General features: G+C 43.7%; 1 protein-coding gene across 3 annotated transcripts in view; it reads right to left on the bottom strand.

The window, feature by feature from the left end:
- Window positions 1-16,023, bottom strand: part of LOC149306046 (guanine nucleotide-binding protein G(o) subunit alpha) — a 104,431-nt gene that overhangs the window by 14,295 nt on the left and 74,113 nt on the right. For all 3 annotated transcript variants that reach the window (XM_089540382.1, XM_089540379.1, XM_089540381.1), the window contains exons 4-6: window positions 12,813-12,973; window positions 6,012-6,140; window positions 5,065-5,194 (exon numbers count right to left, since the gene is read on the bottom strand). In XM_089540382.1, coding sequence (XP_089396508.1) covers window positions 5,065-5,194; window positions 6,012-6,140; window positions 12,813-12,973 — 420 coding nt within the window. The remainder of the gene's footprint in view (window positions 1-5,064; window positions 5,195-6,011; window positions 6,141-12,812; window positions 12,974-16,023) is intronic.

Genomic DNA, 16,023 nt, shown 5'->3' with positions numbered 1-16,023 from the left:
CTTTAAAGGTAACAAAAATAATAATCTAAACCAAAGTGCAGGTCATGCAGATTTTCTAGGACGCTCTCATGAAAACGCCGGTCACGTCATCGGTGCCTGCGTGTGCGGGGCGCGCATTTGGTTGGAGACATTAACCAAGGACCGGTAAAAATCCTTGAATTAATCGAGAGTTGAAAGCAGACCATAAGGAGACCTCTTCTTGGCAAATGCCCTTGCTGTGACTTTGGGCCTTAGCAGTTTGTTATTTCATTTAGGATGGACATTGTTCAGATGACTACTTACAAAATAAATAAACCGGTGTGTCTTTTTAAGGGGAGATGGTTTGACAGAAAGCGAATGAACAAATAGAGAGAGAAGAAAGAAGCAAGGAGAGTAAAAACCAGGATAGAAGACACTTCAAAACTACCAAAACACTGATCTGCAAGCAACCTTGGCTGATGTTAAGTGATGCACCAAGGAAAAAGAATAAAAAGATTAGGTTTGGCTTTGTGGAAATGTGGAGAGAGGGATTTTTCCAGCAATGCCACAAGATCAAATGCACAAATGAAAGGGAAGGCAGTTTTTTTAGTTGGAATTCATGCAATTAAAAAAACAACCACAAATAATAATAATAATAATAATAATAATAAATATATTGGTTAAGTAGCTGTGAGGTTTGGTGGATGGCAGTCGGTAAGAGCTCACAGCAAAACCAGCCAAGCAGAGTCAGTTCCCTGGCTGCTTTCAACTCTTTTTTATTTACTTTCATGTTTTTTTCTCGGTTCAAGAGAAGCTTCATACCTGCCAAATTTGGAGGGTCTCTCAAAATCTCATTATTTTGACCTTTGTTTGGTTAGATAAGATCAGGCGGCCGAGGAAAAGTGGTGCCGGCGAAGAGGCCTGCTGGAGGGTTGGAGCAAGAGGCTGAAGCCGGAGACGCCTCTCCCCGATGGGAATGGCATAGCAGAGAGAAGCAGCCGCAACGGAGGTCGAAGCAAACCCAAAGAGTCAAGGGGGGTTATCGAAAGGCAAAAAGCAGGTTACAGGTCAGAGAGTCGTTTTCCTGGGTTGTCATCGACTGGCCCTTGGCATGATTCCCATCACAAAAGACTGGCATGAATTATAATCGACAAAAGGAAGAGGACAGACAGAAAAGCACTCTAGATATCTACTTGGAAGTTGCATTGGAACAGCTGGAACATAAACCAACACCAACAGAGATCCACTCTGGCTCCTCAAGTGGAGTTTACCAAAGCATTACATATTTCAAATTATGTCTCATTGAAGTGACAACCAATAAAGGCGGAGGAGCACCACTGAACGACATCTTGCCCATCATGACTTCTCATTCCCATGCAATGTACAGGATTTATTCTAGGGCCTACTACCTCCAGATGAAGTAATGTAGAGAGATCTTGTAGCACCTTTGAGATGAACTGAAATCAATATGTAGAGGATCAGTATGTAGAGATCAGTATATAGAGAGATCTTGGAGCACCTTTGAGATTAACTGAAAGAAAGACATTGGCAGCATGAGCTTTTCTAGACTTGAGTCTACTTCCCTGCAAAGTAATGGTGAGAGTCAGAAGGTTTGGCCAGTGCGCACCTTCCTTGGAAGTGTGTGCTCTGCAACATGGCCTGCCCTCCTTTGCAACACGCAGGGATCCTAGATGCTTTCTTGCGAGAAAGCTACCACATTAAGGTATTAATGTGCTCTGATGGGTTCTGGGGAACAAGGCCCTGTGGTCATCTCTAGCCATGTTGCCACAAAATGGGTTCCACCATCCCCACACCGGAACTTGAGTTGCCACCCTGGACACCAACTGTGCAACTAAATGTACATGCAAAGGTGCATACACATCCACCTGCACATCTGCAGCACTGCTTCCATAACCCAACCCGAATGAGGCCGTTCCATGTCAAACAAAAACGTCCTGCTATAATCCAAAAGGGAAGCTACAAATGTGTTAAGACATCAACAAGATTGTGGTTGGTATTGCTTTTTGCTTTTTTTAAAATCAAAAATGATCAAGGCAACAACAAAACCACCCAAGAAACTGTAAACCATGCTAAAATATAGAATGAGATTTTAGACACCCACATTGACCAATATCCATCCATCCATTAGAAATCCCGACTCCAGAAGCAGCTTCCCCCAACAAAGCCTGTTGGAAAAGATACACCTGTAACTCCCTGCTAAAAAGAGATAAGGAGACGGAGCCAAGCATACATGAAGACTTGGGAAGGTGATCCAGAGTCTTGTGTCCTCAACAAAATAGGATCTGCCCCATATTGACCTCTGACAATGGTGGAAACAGGACCTACTGCTTTGGAAGCTGACCCCTATGATTGGACAAATTTTGATATGTGCACTTCAGATCAGAGGTATATTTCTGTCCCTCCTGCGTGGGAGTATTTTTGTGTGTCTGCATCTGCTGGCAAAGGCACCCATTTATAGTTGCGTAAGGCTATAGTATAAAGGAGAAAGAGGAGGAAAACACACAGGGAGGGCATCTGTAGATAATGCCTCTCCTTATTAAAGTTGCCACCCAAATGAAGCCGCATTCACAGAAGTGACCCATGAGTGCTTTGCCAGCTGAGCATCGGATGAACTATGCGCTGCTGTGAGCATCTGCAGGCAATTAATTCCCCAACCCTTCCCGTTGCTCAGGCTGCAATCTTGGTCTGACACATTTGTCCCACCACAGACAAACCATCTGCTTATATAACAGAACAAAACACATGCACTTTGCCCGGCTTCTCAAGAGGCAGCCAAGCCTCCAACCAACTTCGGTTAGCAACAAGGCGGATTGCTGATGCTGGCAAAGGTAGTTTGCATCTAAGAATGAGTACCAGTTGCCATGTAAGTATATGGGTTTTGAGCATCCACAACAAAAAGTCAATGAAGGATGATAGAGGTGCAATGGTGGTCAGTTTATGATCTGCGGACACACAGATGACTTCTGGGAACTTGAACCCAGGACTAGGGGAATTTCATCCTCCACGATGTTTTGGACTTTAATCCCCAGAATCCTTGACCAGCAAAGACAGTCATCATGGACACAGGAGCAGTGGTCCAAAAACCTCCGGAGGGGCAAAGATTTCTCATCTCAGTTGTCACAAGTTTGCTCTTTTTACTAGCAGGTCTAAGAATTCTCCAATGATTTGAGCCATTTCAAATATTAACAACCAAGTGAAATTTGAAAGCAGAAGAAAAGGGGTACCTTACACCCCTTTCAAATTCCATTTGGTTGTTCATGCTTTAAATGGCTCAGAACATCAGAGGGTTCTTAGAACTGCTAGTAAAAAGAGCACCCTTTTGCAAGAAGAGATAGCTACCCTTCTGAGTTCTTATCCTTCAAATTTAGCACCCAAATGCCTCAAGGACACATTGCAAGAACCCCATATTGCTGCTGTATGAATGAGGAAACCAAGAGACTCGTCCGCATTAATTTCCTTGCAAAAAGTGTTATTGTCACATTGATATCTTGTCAACCCAAAGTAGGTCCCATAAACGGCCCTTCTCAGGAGAAGGTCTACATGTGGAAGAAGAAGGGATCTGGAAAGTGTCATCTAGTACAACCCTGAGAAGGGAGATAAGGTGGGAAAAGACAGCAGGGATTCCATAAGAGTTCAGCAACCGAGGAGCATGCAGCTTTCATTTTACCCAAAAAGGGGAGAAAAAAACATATATGAAAAGGAAACAGGATTAGTAGGGCTAGCATTTCTCCAAATTCGGAATAGAGAAGCACCTCCTGTGTGCTGTGGGCATCAAAGAATGTTAGTTCATAGTAGTAACAGTAACTCCAAAGTCCCTTTGTTCAGATCAGAATACAGACACGCACAACACACACACAGAATGTCTCTTTTCTCCTCCTTCTCCACATCTGTGTCAATCACATGTTCCTCCAGCTATCCCTGAGATGTTGTTCCCTAGCAAACTGTCTTCCACTGTTTTACTCTTCAAAGAAAAACCGTGCTTAACAAGTATCCCTATCCCTACTACTACTTGACTTGTATTCCTTACTACGACAGATGAATAGGATTCTTTTGCAATCTCGCCCATCAGCCCTTAGAGTTAAGAAGCCAGGTCCTGCTTTTGCATCTAAGGCCTGATTCCCACTACCTTTTAAACCAGATCGCAAATCGGTTCAAATGACCCTGGTTCCCACTTGAATTGATTCGCTGAAGTGGTTCGGAGAGGGGAGCCACGCACTAGACTCATTTAACTTGCGTCTTTTGGACGCTGACGTTTTCCGCGTCTTTTTGGATAAATCGATTCCGCACAAGTGTGAACCAGATGCGGATCAGAATAGATTTAAATTTGCCTTTCAATGGCTGGAGCATTTTGAACCAATTCATTCGTGAATGTGAACCACAAGTGGGTTATTTTACAAGGAAAAATGCGATTGGGGCAAATGTAGTGGGAACCACGATCCGCTGTCAAATCGATTCAGATTGCAAACTGCTTTTTTTGTAAGTGGGAATGAGGCCTATATCTCCAGTAGAAATACTGATTGTATAAGTCCAGCCAAGAACTCCAAGGGCACAATCTTGGGTAACAATTTTCATTGCTCACATCCAGCTCTTTCACTTAGGAGTAGCCCCATTCCAGCCCTCTTGTTGCCTGCTTTCCCCACGGTAAGTAACTTTTTAGGGCAGGTGCCCACCTCCCTTTCCCTTTTGTTTTGCAAGTTCTTTACACACAAACTAGTAATAAGAACAACTCTTCAGGATTTTTTAAAAACCAATATACTGTCCATTTTGGCCTAGGATAAAGAAAGAGAAAGGACAAGAGATCAGCAACCGAACATCTGACTGTGTTTAAGAGTGCGGAAGATAGTGTTACCTGGACTAATGGCATCGCGAGGAATGGAAGACTTAAATCCAACAGTTGGTATCGGAACGAGATTCTTCGTAGCGTTTAAGAATCAAGGGAAGACATGTGATTAGCAAGGTATGTCTGTTAGATTCCACTGGGTTTTTCTACTGATGATCAATTTTGCAAGGCGACCTCGAGCCAAATGTGGAAGCGGAAAAGCCAAGGCTTTGGCGGGGAAAACCTTTAGTTCCCAGGATACTCACCGTGGTTTCGTCTTCATGGAGCACCTGGTCATACCCGCTCAGCGCGACACAGAAGATGATGGCTGTGACGTCCTCAAAACAGTGGATCCATTTCTTACGTTCTGACCTTTGGCCTCCGACGTCAAACAGCCTGCGGAAGGAATGGGAAGGATGCGTCATTTTGGACCCATGTCCCAAGAACAATGGACTATGTGCCAGAGATCCGAAGAAGCTTTGGAGGTGAGTTTCTCAAAGAAAAGCTCAACCATGCCACTTGGAAAATGGCTCCGGAATGGGAGGTAACGCTAGGGTGCCGTGTGTCCTTTATTGCAACGGATGTCCCATTCAAAAGCCTTTCTTTTTAAACAGACTGGACCAGAAGGCAGAAAGCATTCCTTTAAGTCAGAAATGTGTGCACTGCCTTATTTATGAATGTGGACAATATATTAATTTTACACATGGCTAGGTTAACTGAGATCAATACCTCCAATTGGCATTGAGATAGAACTTGTTTTATGAATTTTGGATGTCCCTTATTGCTGTTTTGAAAACTAGGTAAGGTTAAAAGTCTTTGGGGCATCAGGGAGAGGTGCTATTTGGTGCAGAAAGACAGCCAAAGAATAGCCCTGGTTGTGCCTGGGTTTTGTACCTAACTCTTTCCACTTTGACACTAGTCTTTAGCAATTAATAATGGAAGAATAAAGCAGAAGTAAAAATACTATAATGCAGAAATGATGCAGTTTGACACTGCTTTAAGTGTCATGGCTCCATCCTATGGAAGCCATGTAGTTTGTAGAGCTCTCTGACAGAGAAGGCTAGATAGCTCACAAAACTACAAATCCAATTCCGTAGAACTGAGGATTCTAGTCATTCCTGTATTGAAAAACAAGCATCTTTACTGAGCAGCTGGAATGCAGGCATGCAATGCAGATATATATGAATTGTAGTACGTTTCGGACGACACTAACCTGAAGTGGAGGTTTTTGAATGTGAAATGGGTTTCTACGATTCCGGTTGTTTTGACCCTGGTCCGAAGGATATCTTGCTCTGTTGGCTGGTAGTCAGCACCTCCAATTCTATCTAAGCTGTCTAGGTAGCTGGAAAAAGCAAAACATTAGGAAAGGCATTAGGATAAACTGCTAACTATATATATATATATATATATATATATATATATATATATATATGCATTCATGGCTATTGGTGCTTTTAAAAACAGAAGAAACAAAAACCCACCACTCTCTCTCTCTTTGGATAAAAACATTTTTGGATTTCAAATAGGAATCACAACACAGGAGTTATCATTATGGCCATTATAGAGAGGAAATTGAATCACTGTTCCCTGAACTGGTTATTATATATTTGCTTATTATTTTACATCAAGTTCTGTGCAAAATGGATTGAAACCACCAATTATATATATATGTATGTATATATTGCTGTAGTTCTAGACTAATTCTGCTGAAAATAGCTTTTTTTGTGGAGAAAACAGCATTTCTGGAAAGTAATGCCGGACTAGAGACGCCTTGGCTCTTATCCACTGCAGTCCTTCTTAGGTCCGTATTTTTAGCAAACATTCGTTTCAATTTGGTGTGAGCAAGAGCAGAGATGAGATGACAGGAGAAGATTCCCTGTGGAAGCCATACGGCGACTTCTCCAGAAGGCAAGCAGTCCACAATTTTTATCCTCAAGCTCTTAGATCTAACTTGGCAAATTGTAGCCCCGGGGGAACGGCGTGCGCATTCGAGGCTCGGCTGCCCTTCGGAAAAGGACTGCAGAGAGATCTGGGCCTGGAGTAGCTGCGTCCCTGTGGCCTGACTTGCGTGATCTATTAAATCGAGAGCATCTATACCCAGAGCCCACTTAACCATATGATCCCCATCGCTGTGCAAAATAGGGTTGAATCAAGATAGCAAGCTGGACGAAACGCAACTTCTCCCACGGCTTTAATTGAGCCTATTCCCATTTGCTTCTGCTCATTATTTTCATTATTCGTTTCTAGGAAAGAGTTGAAAGGACTATGTCATCCGAGGAAATGTGCAAAGGCTGCGTGGAATTGTTTCTCTTTTATCCTTTTGCAAACATTAAAAAAATGCATTCAGCAAAATCTGGTGACAGATTCTCTCTTGCAATAGCCAGGGAGGTATAAATGGAACCGGCAATAACACTGTTTTTACCTGAGAGGACACCTTTCTAAGAATCTCTAGGTCCTCCAGTGCAACTTTATGGTCAACGTCCAACAGACACTGACCATAGAACTACGAAGGAGGAGCTACAAATGCCTAGTAGAGTATCCTCTCTAGGAATCTCTAGGTCTTTCAGTGCAACATTTAGTTAAAGTTGACCATAGAGTTGCACTGGAGGAGCTAGATATTCCTAGAGAGAACATATTAATCAAATCCGTGAATAATCAAATCCGCAAATATTAAAGCCGCAAATAGGGAGGGATGAGTGTAGTCTATATTTTATGACTTTTAGATTGTATGCCACTGGTAGGTTAAATGCTGCCTTCACAAACATAGGATGGCCGACTAGGGACTAGTTGGGTAGAACTGGCTTCTGGCCCTCTTGCAAGTGCCTACCCTTGTCTTAAATGTTTAGCTTTGCAACATACTTCCAGCATTTGAGTCATTCCTTTGAGCAGACTAGTAAGGACAAAACTCACTCACAAGGCGAGAGTGTAGTAGTAACTAGACGGGATGTAGCAATGATGCCGGCTATATCACCTTACCAGCAAAACACCTTCTGGAAGCCTTCACATGTCACAATCCAATCTGGCACCAAGTTTCCCTTTCTATATTTAAAATCTGGAGACAGGCAGTATCTCGAATCCGGTTGCCTAGCCTCAGCTAGAGTAGATCCACTGCATCAATTCTTGAATGCTGAGTCAACATACAGGTAAATCTAATAGATTCAGTGGCTCTCCTTTATCTCAGGTTAACAATGGGATTTAGATCTGAATTGAAGAGAGTTAAAGGGAACATCTTTTATCATATGATTCCTCTGTCCCTCTATTGTCTTTGTTTAGTGAGAGTTTCTGAGGCCAGGTTTTGGGTTGACTTCTTTAATCCATCCCATAAACAACCCAAAGGTCCTGAGGTCACTCATTCCCTTGAATCTGGACCTCCTTTGACCAATGGAGACGGAAGCATCTCCACCGGTCAAAGGAGATTCGGATTCAAGAGAATGCCCACTTAGCTGTGATGCTCTGATGCTTCTGCTTTTTGCATTTCCCCGATTTCTCTGCTAGGCTTGAGAACTTGGGCAGACCTTGTGACATATCACTCTGTGCATCTATCCAGCTGGAAAGTCCCGATGTAAACTATTCTCTTCCCCCAACTCTCTGTCAGCTAGTGCTTTCTCCTGGGTCAATGGAAAGGTTAACCGAATGCGCTCTCGCTGGGGCATGGCCGGGTGGTGCCACAGGCCAGCTCTCTCTAGGCCTGACTCCATGCCAGGGTGGGATGGCTTCTCTTGCGATCTAGTGGCCTGTACGAAATTACATTTCTGGCCTCTGTCCAGTTCTAGGCTGTCGGCTGCCTGAGCAAACCTCGAATGCAAAAATATGACATTTTTAACCATTTTAATTAAGCTTATCCTGTCATTGACACCGAAACAACAGAATTTCAAAGTGTTAAATTTAGTCAATTCAAATGTGGAGATCCACATTTGAATTCAGATTTCACCAGAAGACTATTGCTCTCCAAAAGTTGATGGACTACAATTCTCATCACTATTGGCTTTTCCAATTTGCCGAAATCTGATAAAATCCTTGGCCCGAGCTGAAGTCAGGGCGGTCTGTACTTTCCCAATATATTCCCAATACAGATGTAAGATAAGGTTCTATATATACACTTGCCCCTCCACAATTGCTAGGGTTAGGGGCACAAGACCCCCATGAATATGGAAAAACCGCAAATAACAAAAACACCATGTTTTTACCCGAGAGGTCACCTCTCTAGGAATCTCTAGGTCCTTTCTCCTTCCAACATTTGATGCCCGAGGCGGCCGCCTCGTTCTGCCTACTGGTGGAGCTGGCTCTTGCTTGAAATGGACATTGTGCCTGGAGGTTTGCTAAGGGCATCTTCCAAGGAGCAGAGGCCGAAGCAGTTTCCTTGCAGTAAGAAGGAATGGTTTGGGGGGGGGGGAAGGAGGCAATCTACAAAAGTAGATTGGACGACGAAGCCGAGATGGATGAATTGTCAATTTTAATTAAGGAAAAAACCCTTAATTAGCTCTAAGGAAAACTGGGAACTGTTTATTTCTTTTTATGCATCCTTCCCGGGGGGCAAATATCAACTAGGATTTTGTTAAGTGAATTATCTTAGATTATCTAGTCAAAGTAAATCATATTTTTATGGCTTAATGGAAATAAGGCAAACGAAGTGGGATGGCTATTCTATGCTGAGCCACATAGGATTGCAGCCAGTATCTTGGTGTTTTGTTGTAGTAGATTTGAGTATATTTGTATTTTATCATCTACTGTGAGCCACCTTGATCCTGCGGGAGAGGCAGCATATAAATAAAAATTATTATTATTATTATTATTATTATTATTATTATTATTATTATTGGGCATGAGCTAAGTGCAGCGTTTAGACAAGTGGCATATTCTTCCGTGGCAATGTGCTTTTTTTGCCATGCGTGGCCAAGGGATAATAAATGAAGAGAGTTGGCTGCTGGTGACTCATCCCGTTCCCAGTGCAGCATCAGGCAAATATATTGTCAACATCTGTGATGATGCTCTCTTAAAAAACCCCCACAGTTTGTCACATTTCAGAGGGATGGCATGGCTGTTATAGTGGACTATGAACATGCCCCCCCATTAAAACTGGCATGCCCTTTCCTCATCCCTCCCACTCCAAGACATTTTCATAGTGATCACTGTGAATGTATGGATCTTAAAAGGATGATAGAGGGTTGCATCTTTGCATTGGAAGAATACTAAGGTCAGAATCTTGTTGGTGCCTTATGCATGCATATGTTTCCTCTATGAGATATCGGTTGAACATTTATGGCTGGACATTTATGGCTCAGGCAAAATGGCCACATTCAGTAGGTCTGCTTTAGTTGGGACTGACCAATGCAGCTGCATTTCTAAAGTATGGCCTCAGATTCTAGGACAGCTTTTCCCAATTTGGCATGCTCCAGATGTATTGGACTATTCCCATCATCCCTACCCACTGGCTAGGAATGATGGTATCTGTAGTTCACCACTTCTGGAATATGTAAGGAAGGACAAGGCTGAACCTGGTATGTGTGCTCAAAGAAATTTGCTTCTTGTGGCATAGGCTTCAGCGCTTGATTTTGACATGTTGGTGGTGGATGATGGGAGCTGCAGTCCAACATTTATCGCAGACAGTGGAGTGTGTTCCCTAAGATACCAAGCTTGGGTCCAAATATTTTTCTACACTGAAATAAAAGCATTATGATAACCTGCTGTAGATTTATATCCTTTGCCAGTGATCATATATTGCTTCAGCACAGTAGAAATACCCACCGGCAGAGTGACGTCATGCTGGCATTACACAACTCCTAAACAGAATACCAACTCAGTGCAACGTATGTGGATTAAGGTACATGGCTGACAGCCCATTATGCAAATGTACTGTTTGATGCACAGAAACACTGCATGAATTGCAGGCTACTCTGTCTACTTTCATGCGCTCCTGCATGCACAACATTTCTGCTTGTGTAGCCCCATTTCCACTACCACCAGATAGATATAACCATTGTGCATTGTCCCCAAAATTCATTCTGCATACATAGCATGACTTGCATATGTCACCAACAAGAGTTGGGCCAATGACTGAGATTCTAAATGAGCTATTTAGTTAAGTAATCTTAATTAAATAACATGGACTGCCCAACCTCCATTCTGGTCCTGAGTTACTGGACAACAGCCATTGCGAACAATGGGGATTTGTTCTCCTTTCACTTGTGGTGCAGCAAAATGCTATTTTCACCTGTGTTCGAAGAGCAATCTCCAGTATGACAGTCAGAAGTAGGATATCTGTCACAATTCCCTCCCTGCACCACAGATTGTTGGTAGGAAGGGATGGAAATATCAAGATGCTACATCCTGATCAATAGAAGCATAGACCACCATTGCTCAAAGCAGGTCCTGCCTGATAAGTCAGGACCAGGGCAATTTTATGATCCCTGCATATTGCCTACACTACTGAATATGTAGGGATTATGAATATGATTCAGTTATGAATGCTACACATTCGTAACTGTGACTGTGTGTTCCAGCCCATGTTTTTAAAGAGGACAGAGCATGGAGGGATGGGGATGAAAGGGAATGAAAATGTTCAAGGGCTAAAGGCATAGCAAGTGGGTCATTGGTAGCCCTGGGTGAACTGTCATTTGCGTTCCTTCCTATCGTTAACTAATGCGCTTGGACCTTTCTGTTTGTATTGTGATAGCGTCGAAGCCCCCCAAAGTGCTTGCGATCCTGACTTTACTGACAGGCTCTCTCTTTGCGGCGCTAAAAAAACCACCATAGGGCCTACAGCAGGAACAGATCTGAACATGTTATGGCCAGTTCATACTTAAGCGATGCCATAGCCTTGGAGCGGCACAAGGAATTTTCCAGCAATAAATCACTCAATTTTCTGCTTTGTGTTGCTTCACTATCATAGATCCATTGAACCATGGTTGGCTACTGGTCCAAGTGCGCTCAGATGTACATGGATGCCACTGCAACCATCGCAGGGTGAGAAATCCCCCTCCGTGAGCCACTACTGTGATAGATTAAAATTTTTTATTCAGTTTAGAAACCTCACTTTAAACTAGCTGATCAAAAAATAAAAATAAAAATGGATGTAACATGGCAAGCAAGGTTTTTCCAGTGCCTGAGAATGCACTTATTTATTCACAGTATACAGGACATATTATGCAGGAATATATAATACTGAGTCAGAATACTGGCCATTGAACTCATTGTCCTCTTCACTGACTGGCAGCAGTTCTCCAGGGTTTCAGGCAGGAGGTTTTGCCAGAAACACCAGTTGCCAGGAAGTGAATCTGGGACCATCTGTTCTGCCATTGAGAGACGGGCTCTTCATCTCAAAGTGTTCCTATGAGAGCTGAGAATTCACTTTTATTGCGGCTGCATCATACGGGTGACTCAAACTTCTCTACTGGCTAGTAGTGGCTCTAGTGTCTTGCTTTCCTCAAACTCACAGGAGTACCCAACGTTCATTAAAATTATGATTCCTAAGTGGTTCCTGATTTTATACTTTATCCAATGCCACAAATAATGCATAAAATAGTGCATAAATTCTTGGTCTGTGGGTCACATCGGATTGGAAGGACATCCAGTGCAGCCTCTGAGATGCTCCATAGATGTTCCACAAAGGGCCTGACCACCCCTCATTTTTTGGGCTGAAAAAGTAGAGTTTTGGCCACCACTCATTTTTAAGTGAAGAATAACCCATTTGCAGACCATAGGAAGGTGCTTTGCAGACCTTCTGACCCTTATGCATTCCCCTCAACCTCACACAGCCCCAAATGGCCCAACAGGTGAAATAAGTGACCCAGCATAGCTTTCTGTTACACAAAATGGTAACCGTAATGATGACATGAAGTCTCTGCCACTACTATGCAGACACTATGGTGCTGGTGCATTAAAAAAAAGTCTCTCTCAGTCTTAAAATTGTCCAGGTTCCTTCACAAGCATGACAAAATTATATTCCCTCCCTAGAGGTGTTGGAGGCATCTGGTGCTGAAAAGATCTGGTTGATCTAGGCATGCACAATACTCACTACTGAGCAGAGTCGTTGAGCTGATATTCTCGGGACCGGTTGAAGCATTCCTGGAGGCCGGAGTCGGCCCAAAGTCTCATCATGGCTGAAAGGAGCTCGGGGGAGAAGGGCTCCGTGTCCTCCATCCGACTGACAACATCGCAGACCATCTTGGCATCAGCCTAGAGGCAGAGAAGGAGAGAGGGAGAAGGAAAGACGTAAGTTCTGGATGCCCTCTGTAAAGAGAAACCACTTTATCTAGAGAGGCTTTTGGCTTCTAAACAGCTACTTTGCATGTATAGACGCCCAATGTGGCGAAGTGGTTTGGCCGCTGGACTATGGCTCTGAAGACCAGGGTTCAAATCTCCGCTCAGCCATGAAAACCCACTGGGTAACCTTGGGCGAGTCACACTTTCTCAGAGTCAGAGAGAGGCAAAGAAAGCTCCCCTATGGAAAAAAATCATGCCAAGAAAACCCTGTGATAGATTGCCTGAAACAACTCAATGGTACACAACCACCACCACTACCAGGCATTGTCCTTTCCCCCTACTTATGGTTTACATGTTTTTAACTATTTAAATTATTTGCTTGCTTTTAATACAGGAGCATAATTTAAGAGAGTCAGTATAGTATAGTGGTTTGAGTGATGCACTAAGGCCCCATTCCCACTGGGCAAAAAAGCGGCTTATTTCGCTGCGATTCTGACTCGGATTCTGATTCGGATTCTGACTCAAATCTGACCCATCGTTCCGATTAAAAACGGGTGCAAACAAACCTGGTTTTTTTTTACCCCTGTTTTCGTTCCCATTGGTATTTCCCCTGTGGTAATTTGAAGCGGGTTATTTTGCTCCCCGTTCCCATTGCCCTTCCAGGACCTCTTTTTTTAAAAGCAGCTGTCAATCAAGCACTTAAGCGCTTAACGTCACAGCCAATCAGTCGCTTAGGCGCTTTTCCCCTCCGGGAAAGGAAGAATAGTCCGTCTGGGAAAGAGAGAAGGAGCCGCGATTCATCCTAAACCTCTTGCATCCAAGGCTCTTCTGTGTCTCCCCAGACTCCCTCTGAGAAAGAGAGAAGAGGAGCCTCTATTTTGCATCCGAGGCTCTTCTGTATCTTCCCATAGTTCCTCTGGGAAAGAGAAGAGGCGTCTCTCATCACCCCAAGTCTCTTTGCCTCCCCAATTGCTCCCTGGGCTGTTTGGGGTGCAATCATGCAGGCATGTACTGCAAAGCCCATCAGCTGCTCAGGCACTCAGGCAGAGGCAAAAAAAGAAGAAAGAATAGTTAAAAATGGTGTTCAATGGGTCTCCTCTCACATCGGTCTATGAATGTGGAGCACAGGGGAGGCTGCAGGCGGCATAATGTGTTTACTGCATTTGGAGCTCAATGTAGCATGATCGCTTTACCCTGCTTCCCAATCCGCTGGAGGAAAGACTATGCGAATGGGAGAAAATGGCACCGGTACTGCAAGAAAGAGAACAAGTGGGTGACACCCCCAGGCCAGCCCCTTGAGCACTGCTCTTCCCATCCCCAAGTTCCCGAATCAGACACCCTTTTGTTCCCATTCGTATGCCGCGAATCAGACTCGGGAGGCACAGGAAAACTCGCTAAAAAGCCGCTGTTTTTTTAAACCGGTTTATCGACCAATAATTCAGGTTTTTCAGTATAAATTGATTCAGAGTCGAATTCCAATGGGAACGATATCAGAGCAATGCGGATCGAATGTGTGCTCAAATGGAAACGATGCACCCATGATCCGCGTCCTGATCCGCATTATAAGCCAGTGGGAATAGGGCCTAGGACTGCAGGAGAGGGTTCGAATCTCCACCAAGTCCCAGAAGGTCATAGCAAACTCCCTCTCAATAAATCTTGCGAAGAAAATCCTGCTATTGGATCACCTTAAGGTTGCCATAAATCAGAAATAACTTGAAGGCACACAAGGACAACAACAACAACAGCAGCAACAATTTAATTTCCTTTTCACAGTTCTCCAATGCTATAACTGTTTGTCTTAGCTGCGTTCTGTTTTAATTTATGTCACCTGCAATCCTGTTGCAGGTGACATAAATGCACTGCAAACCCTTGGTATTTGCATCAATTTGGTTACAGGACCTTCCTTGGGTACCAAAATCCATGGATGCCCATGGAAACCACTGGATGACTTTGGACAAGCCACACACTCTCAGCCACAGAAAACCCCATGATAAGTTGGAAATCCACAATGAGATAGTGAATCCACTCCAGGTTTCGGCTATCTTTAAAGGAACTGTCCATGGTCCCAAATCTATCCAGGAATGTTGGTCAGTGCCTTGGAGAATTCCCTCGAAGTCTGAAGCCTAGATCTTTTAAGAATCAGACGCCTGTGGTAACAACGGTCAACTATACCATTTTCTCTGTCCTTCTCATGTGTTTGCAACATTAACTGTGATGCCCAATATGTAGCTACTTAATATGTTCAAAAATATATCCCTTTGGCCAGTATTAACATAAAAGGATTAGGCTGCCAAGCTCAGTGACAGTTCAGCCTTTTCTATCTCTGTCTAGGTGTTATGTACAACCTATGGACCCGCCAGTCTCACTTCTGGTAGAAGATGGCATCCGGGTGCAGAGTCAAAGGTTCTGGTAGAAAATGCTGCCCAGTTGCCAGTGTTGAAATAAGCTTCAATCTCTGGCTCAGTGGTCTTGGAGGGGATTGAGAGGCTCCAAAATGGGTGCCCAGGGAGCATATGTGGCCTTCAGCTTATGAGCCACATTCCCACACCCCTCTTTTAGAGCGATCTCCCTACTTATTTGGTTGCTCAAACACTGCAGCATCTCTCTCTCTCCCCTCCTTTCTCCCTTCCTTCTTCTCCCTGTCCTTCCCTTGCAGCATTACTGCAGTTTCCCTCCTTTCTGGCAAGATCTTTGCACTTTGCTGTAGCTCTGCTGAAGAAGCTGTTTGCTAGAATGCATCAAATTATTTTCTTCTTCGAATGCAGCGACAGTGACCTGGATGCACACATGCCTCTCAAGCCAAGGAAAGGATGCCATGTGATTTACGGTGGCATTACTGCAATTGGATGAAAGTGCACACCAAATATAATATGCGCTTGTTGGTAATGAGTTCACAGTCAGTGGCTGAGAGATGAAGGACCACAGTGCTTATTTTGCTAGCCAAAACTTTTCCTAGACAAGGAAGTATGTGCCTGAAGGGTGAAAAATCACAGAATCTTATAGCTGGAAGGGGCCACATCTAC

Source organism: Sceloporus occidentalis, unplaced genomic scaffold (genome assembly GCF_023333645.1).
Source record: "Sceloporus occidentalis isolate IW3139 unplaced genomic scaffold, rSceOcc1.0.p SCAF_10, whole genome shotgun sequence".
NCBI classification, from domain to species: Eukaryota; Metazoa; Chordata; class Lepidosauria; order Squamata; family Phrynosomatidae; genus Sceloporus; species Sceloporus occidentalis.
Note: the sequence above shows the minus strand (reverse complement) of the source record. Positions and strands in the feature narration are given on the sequence as shown.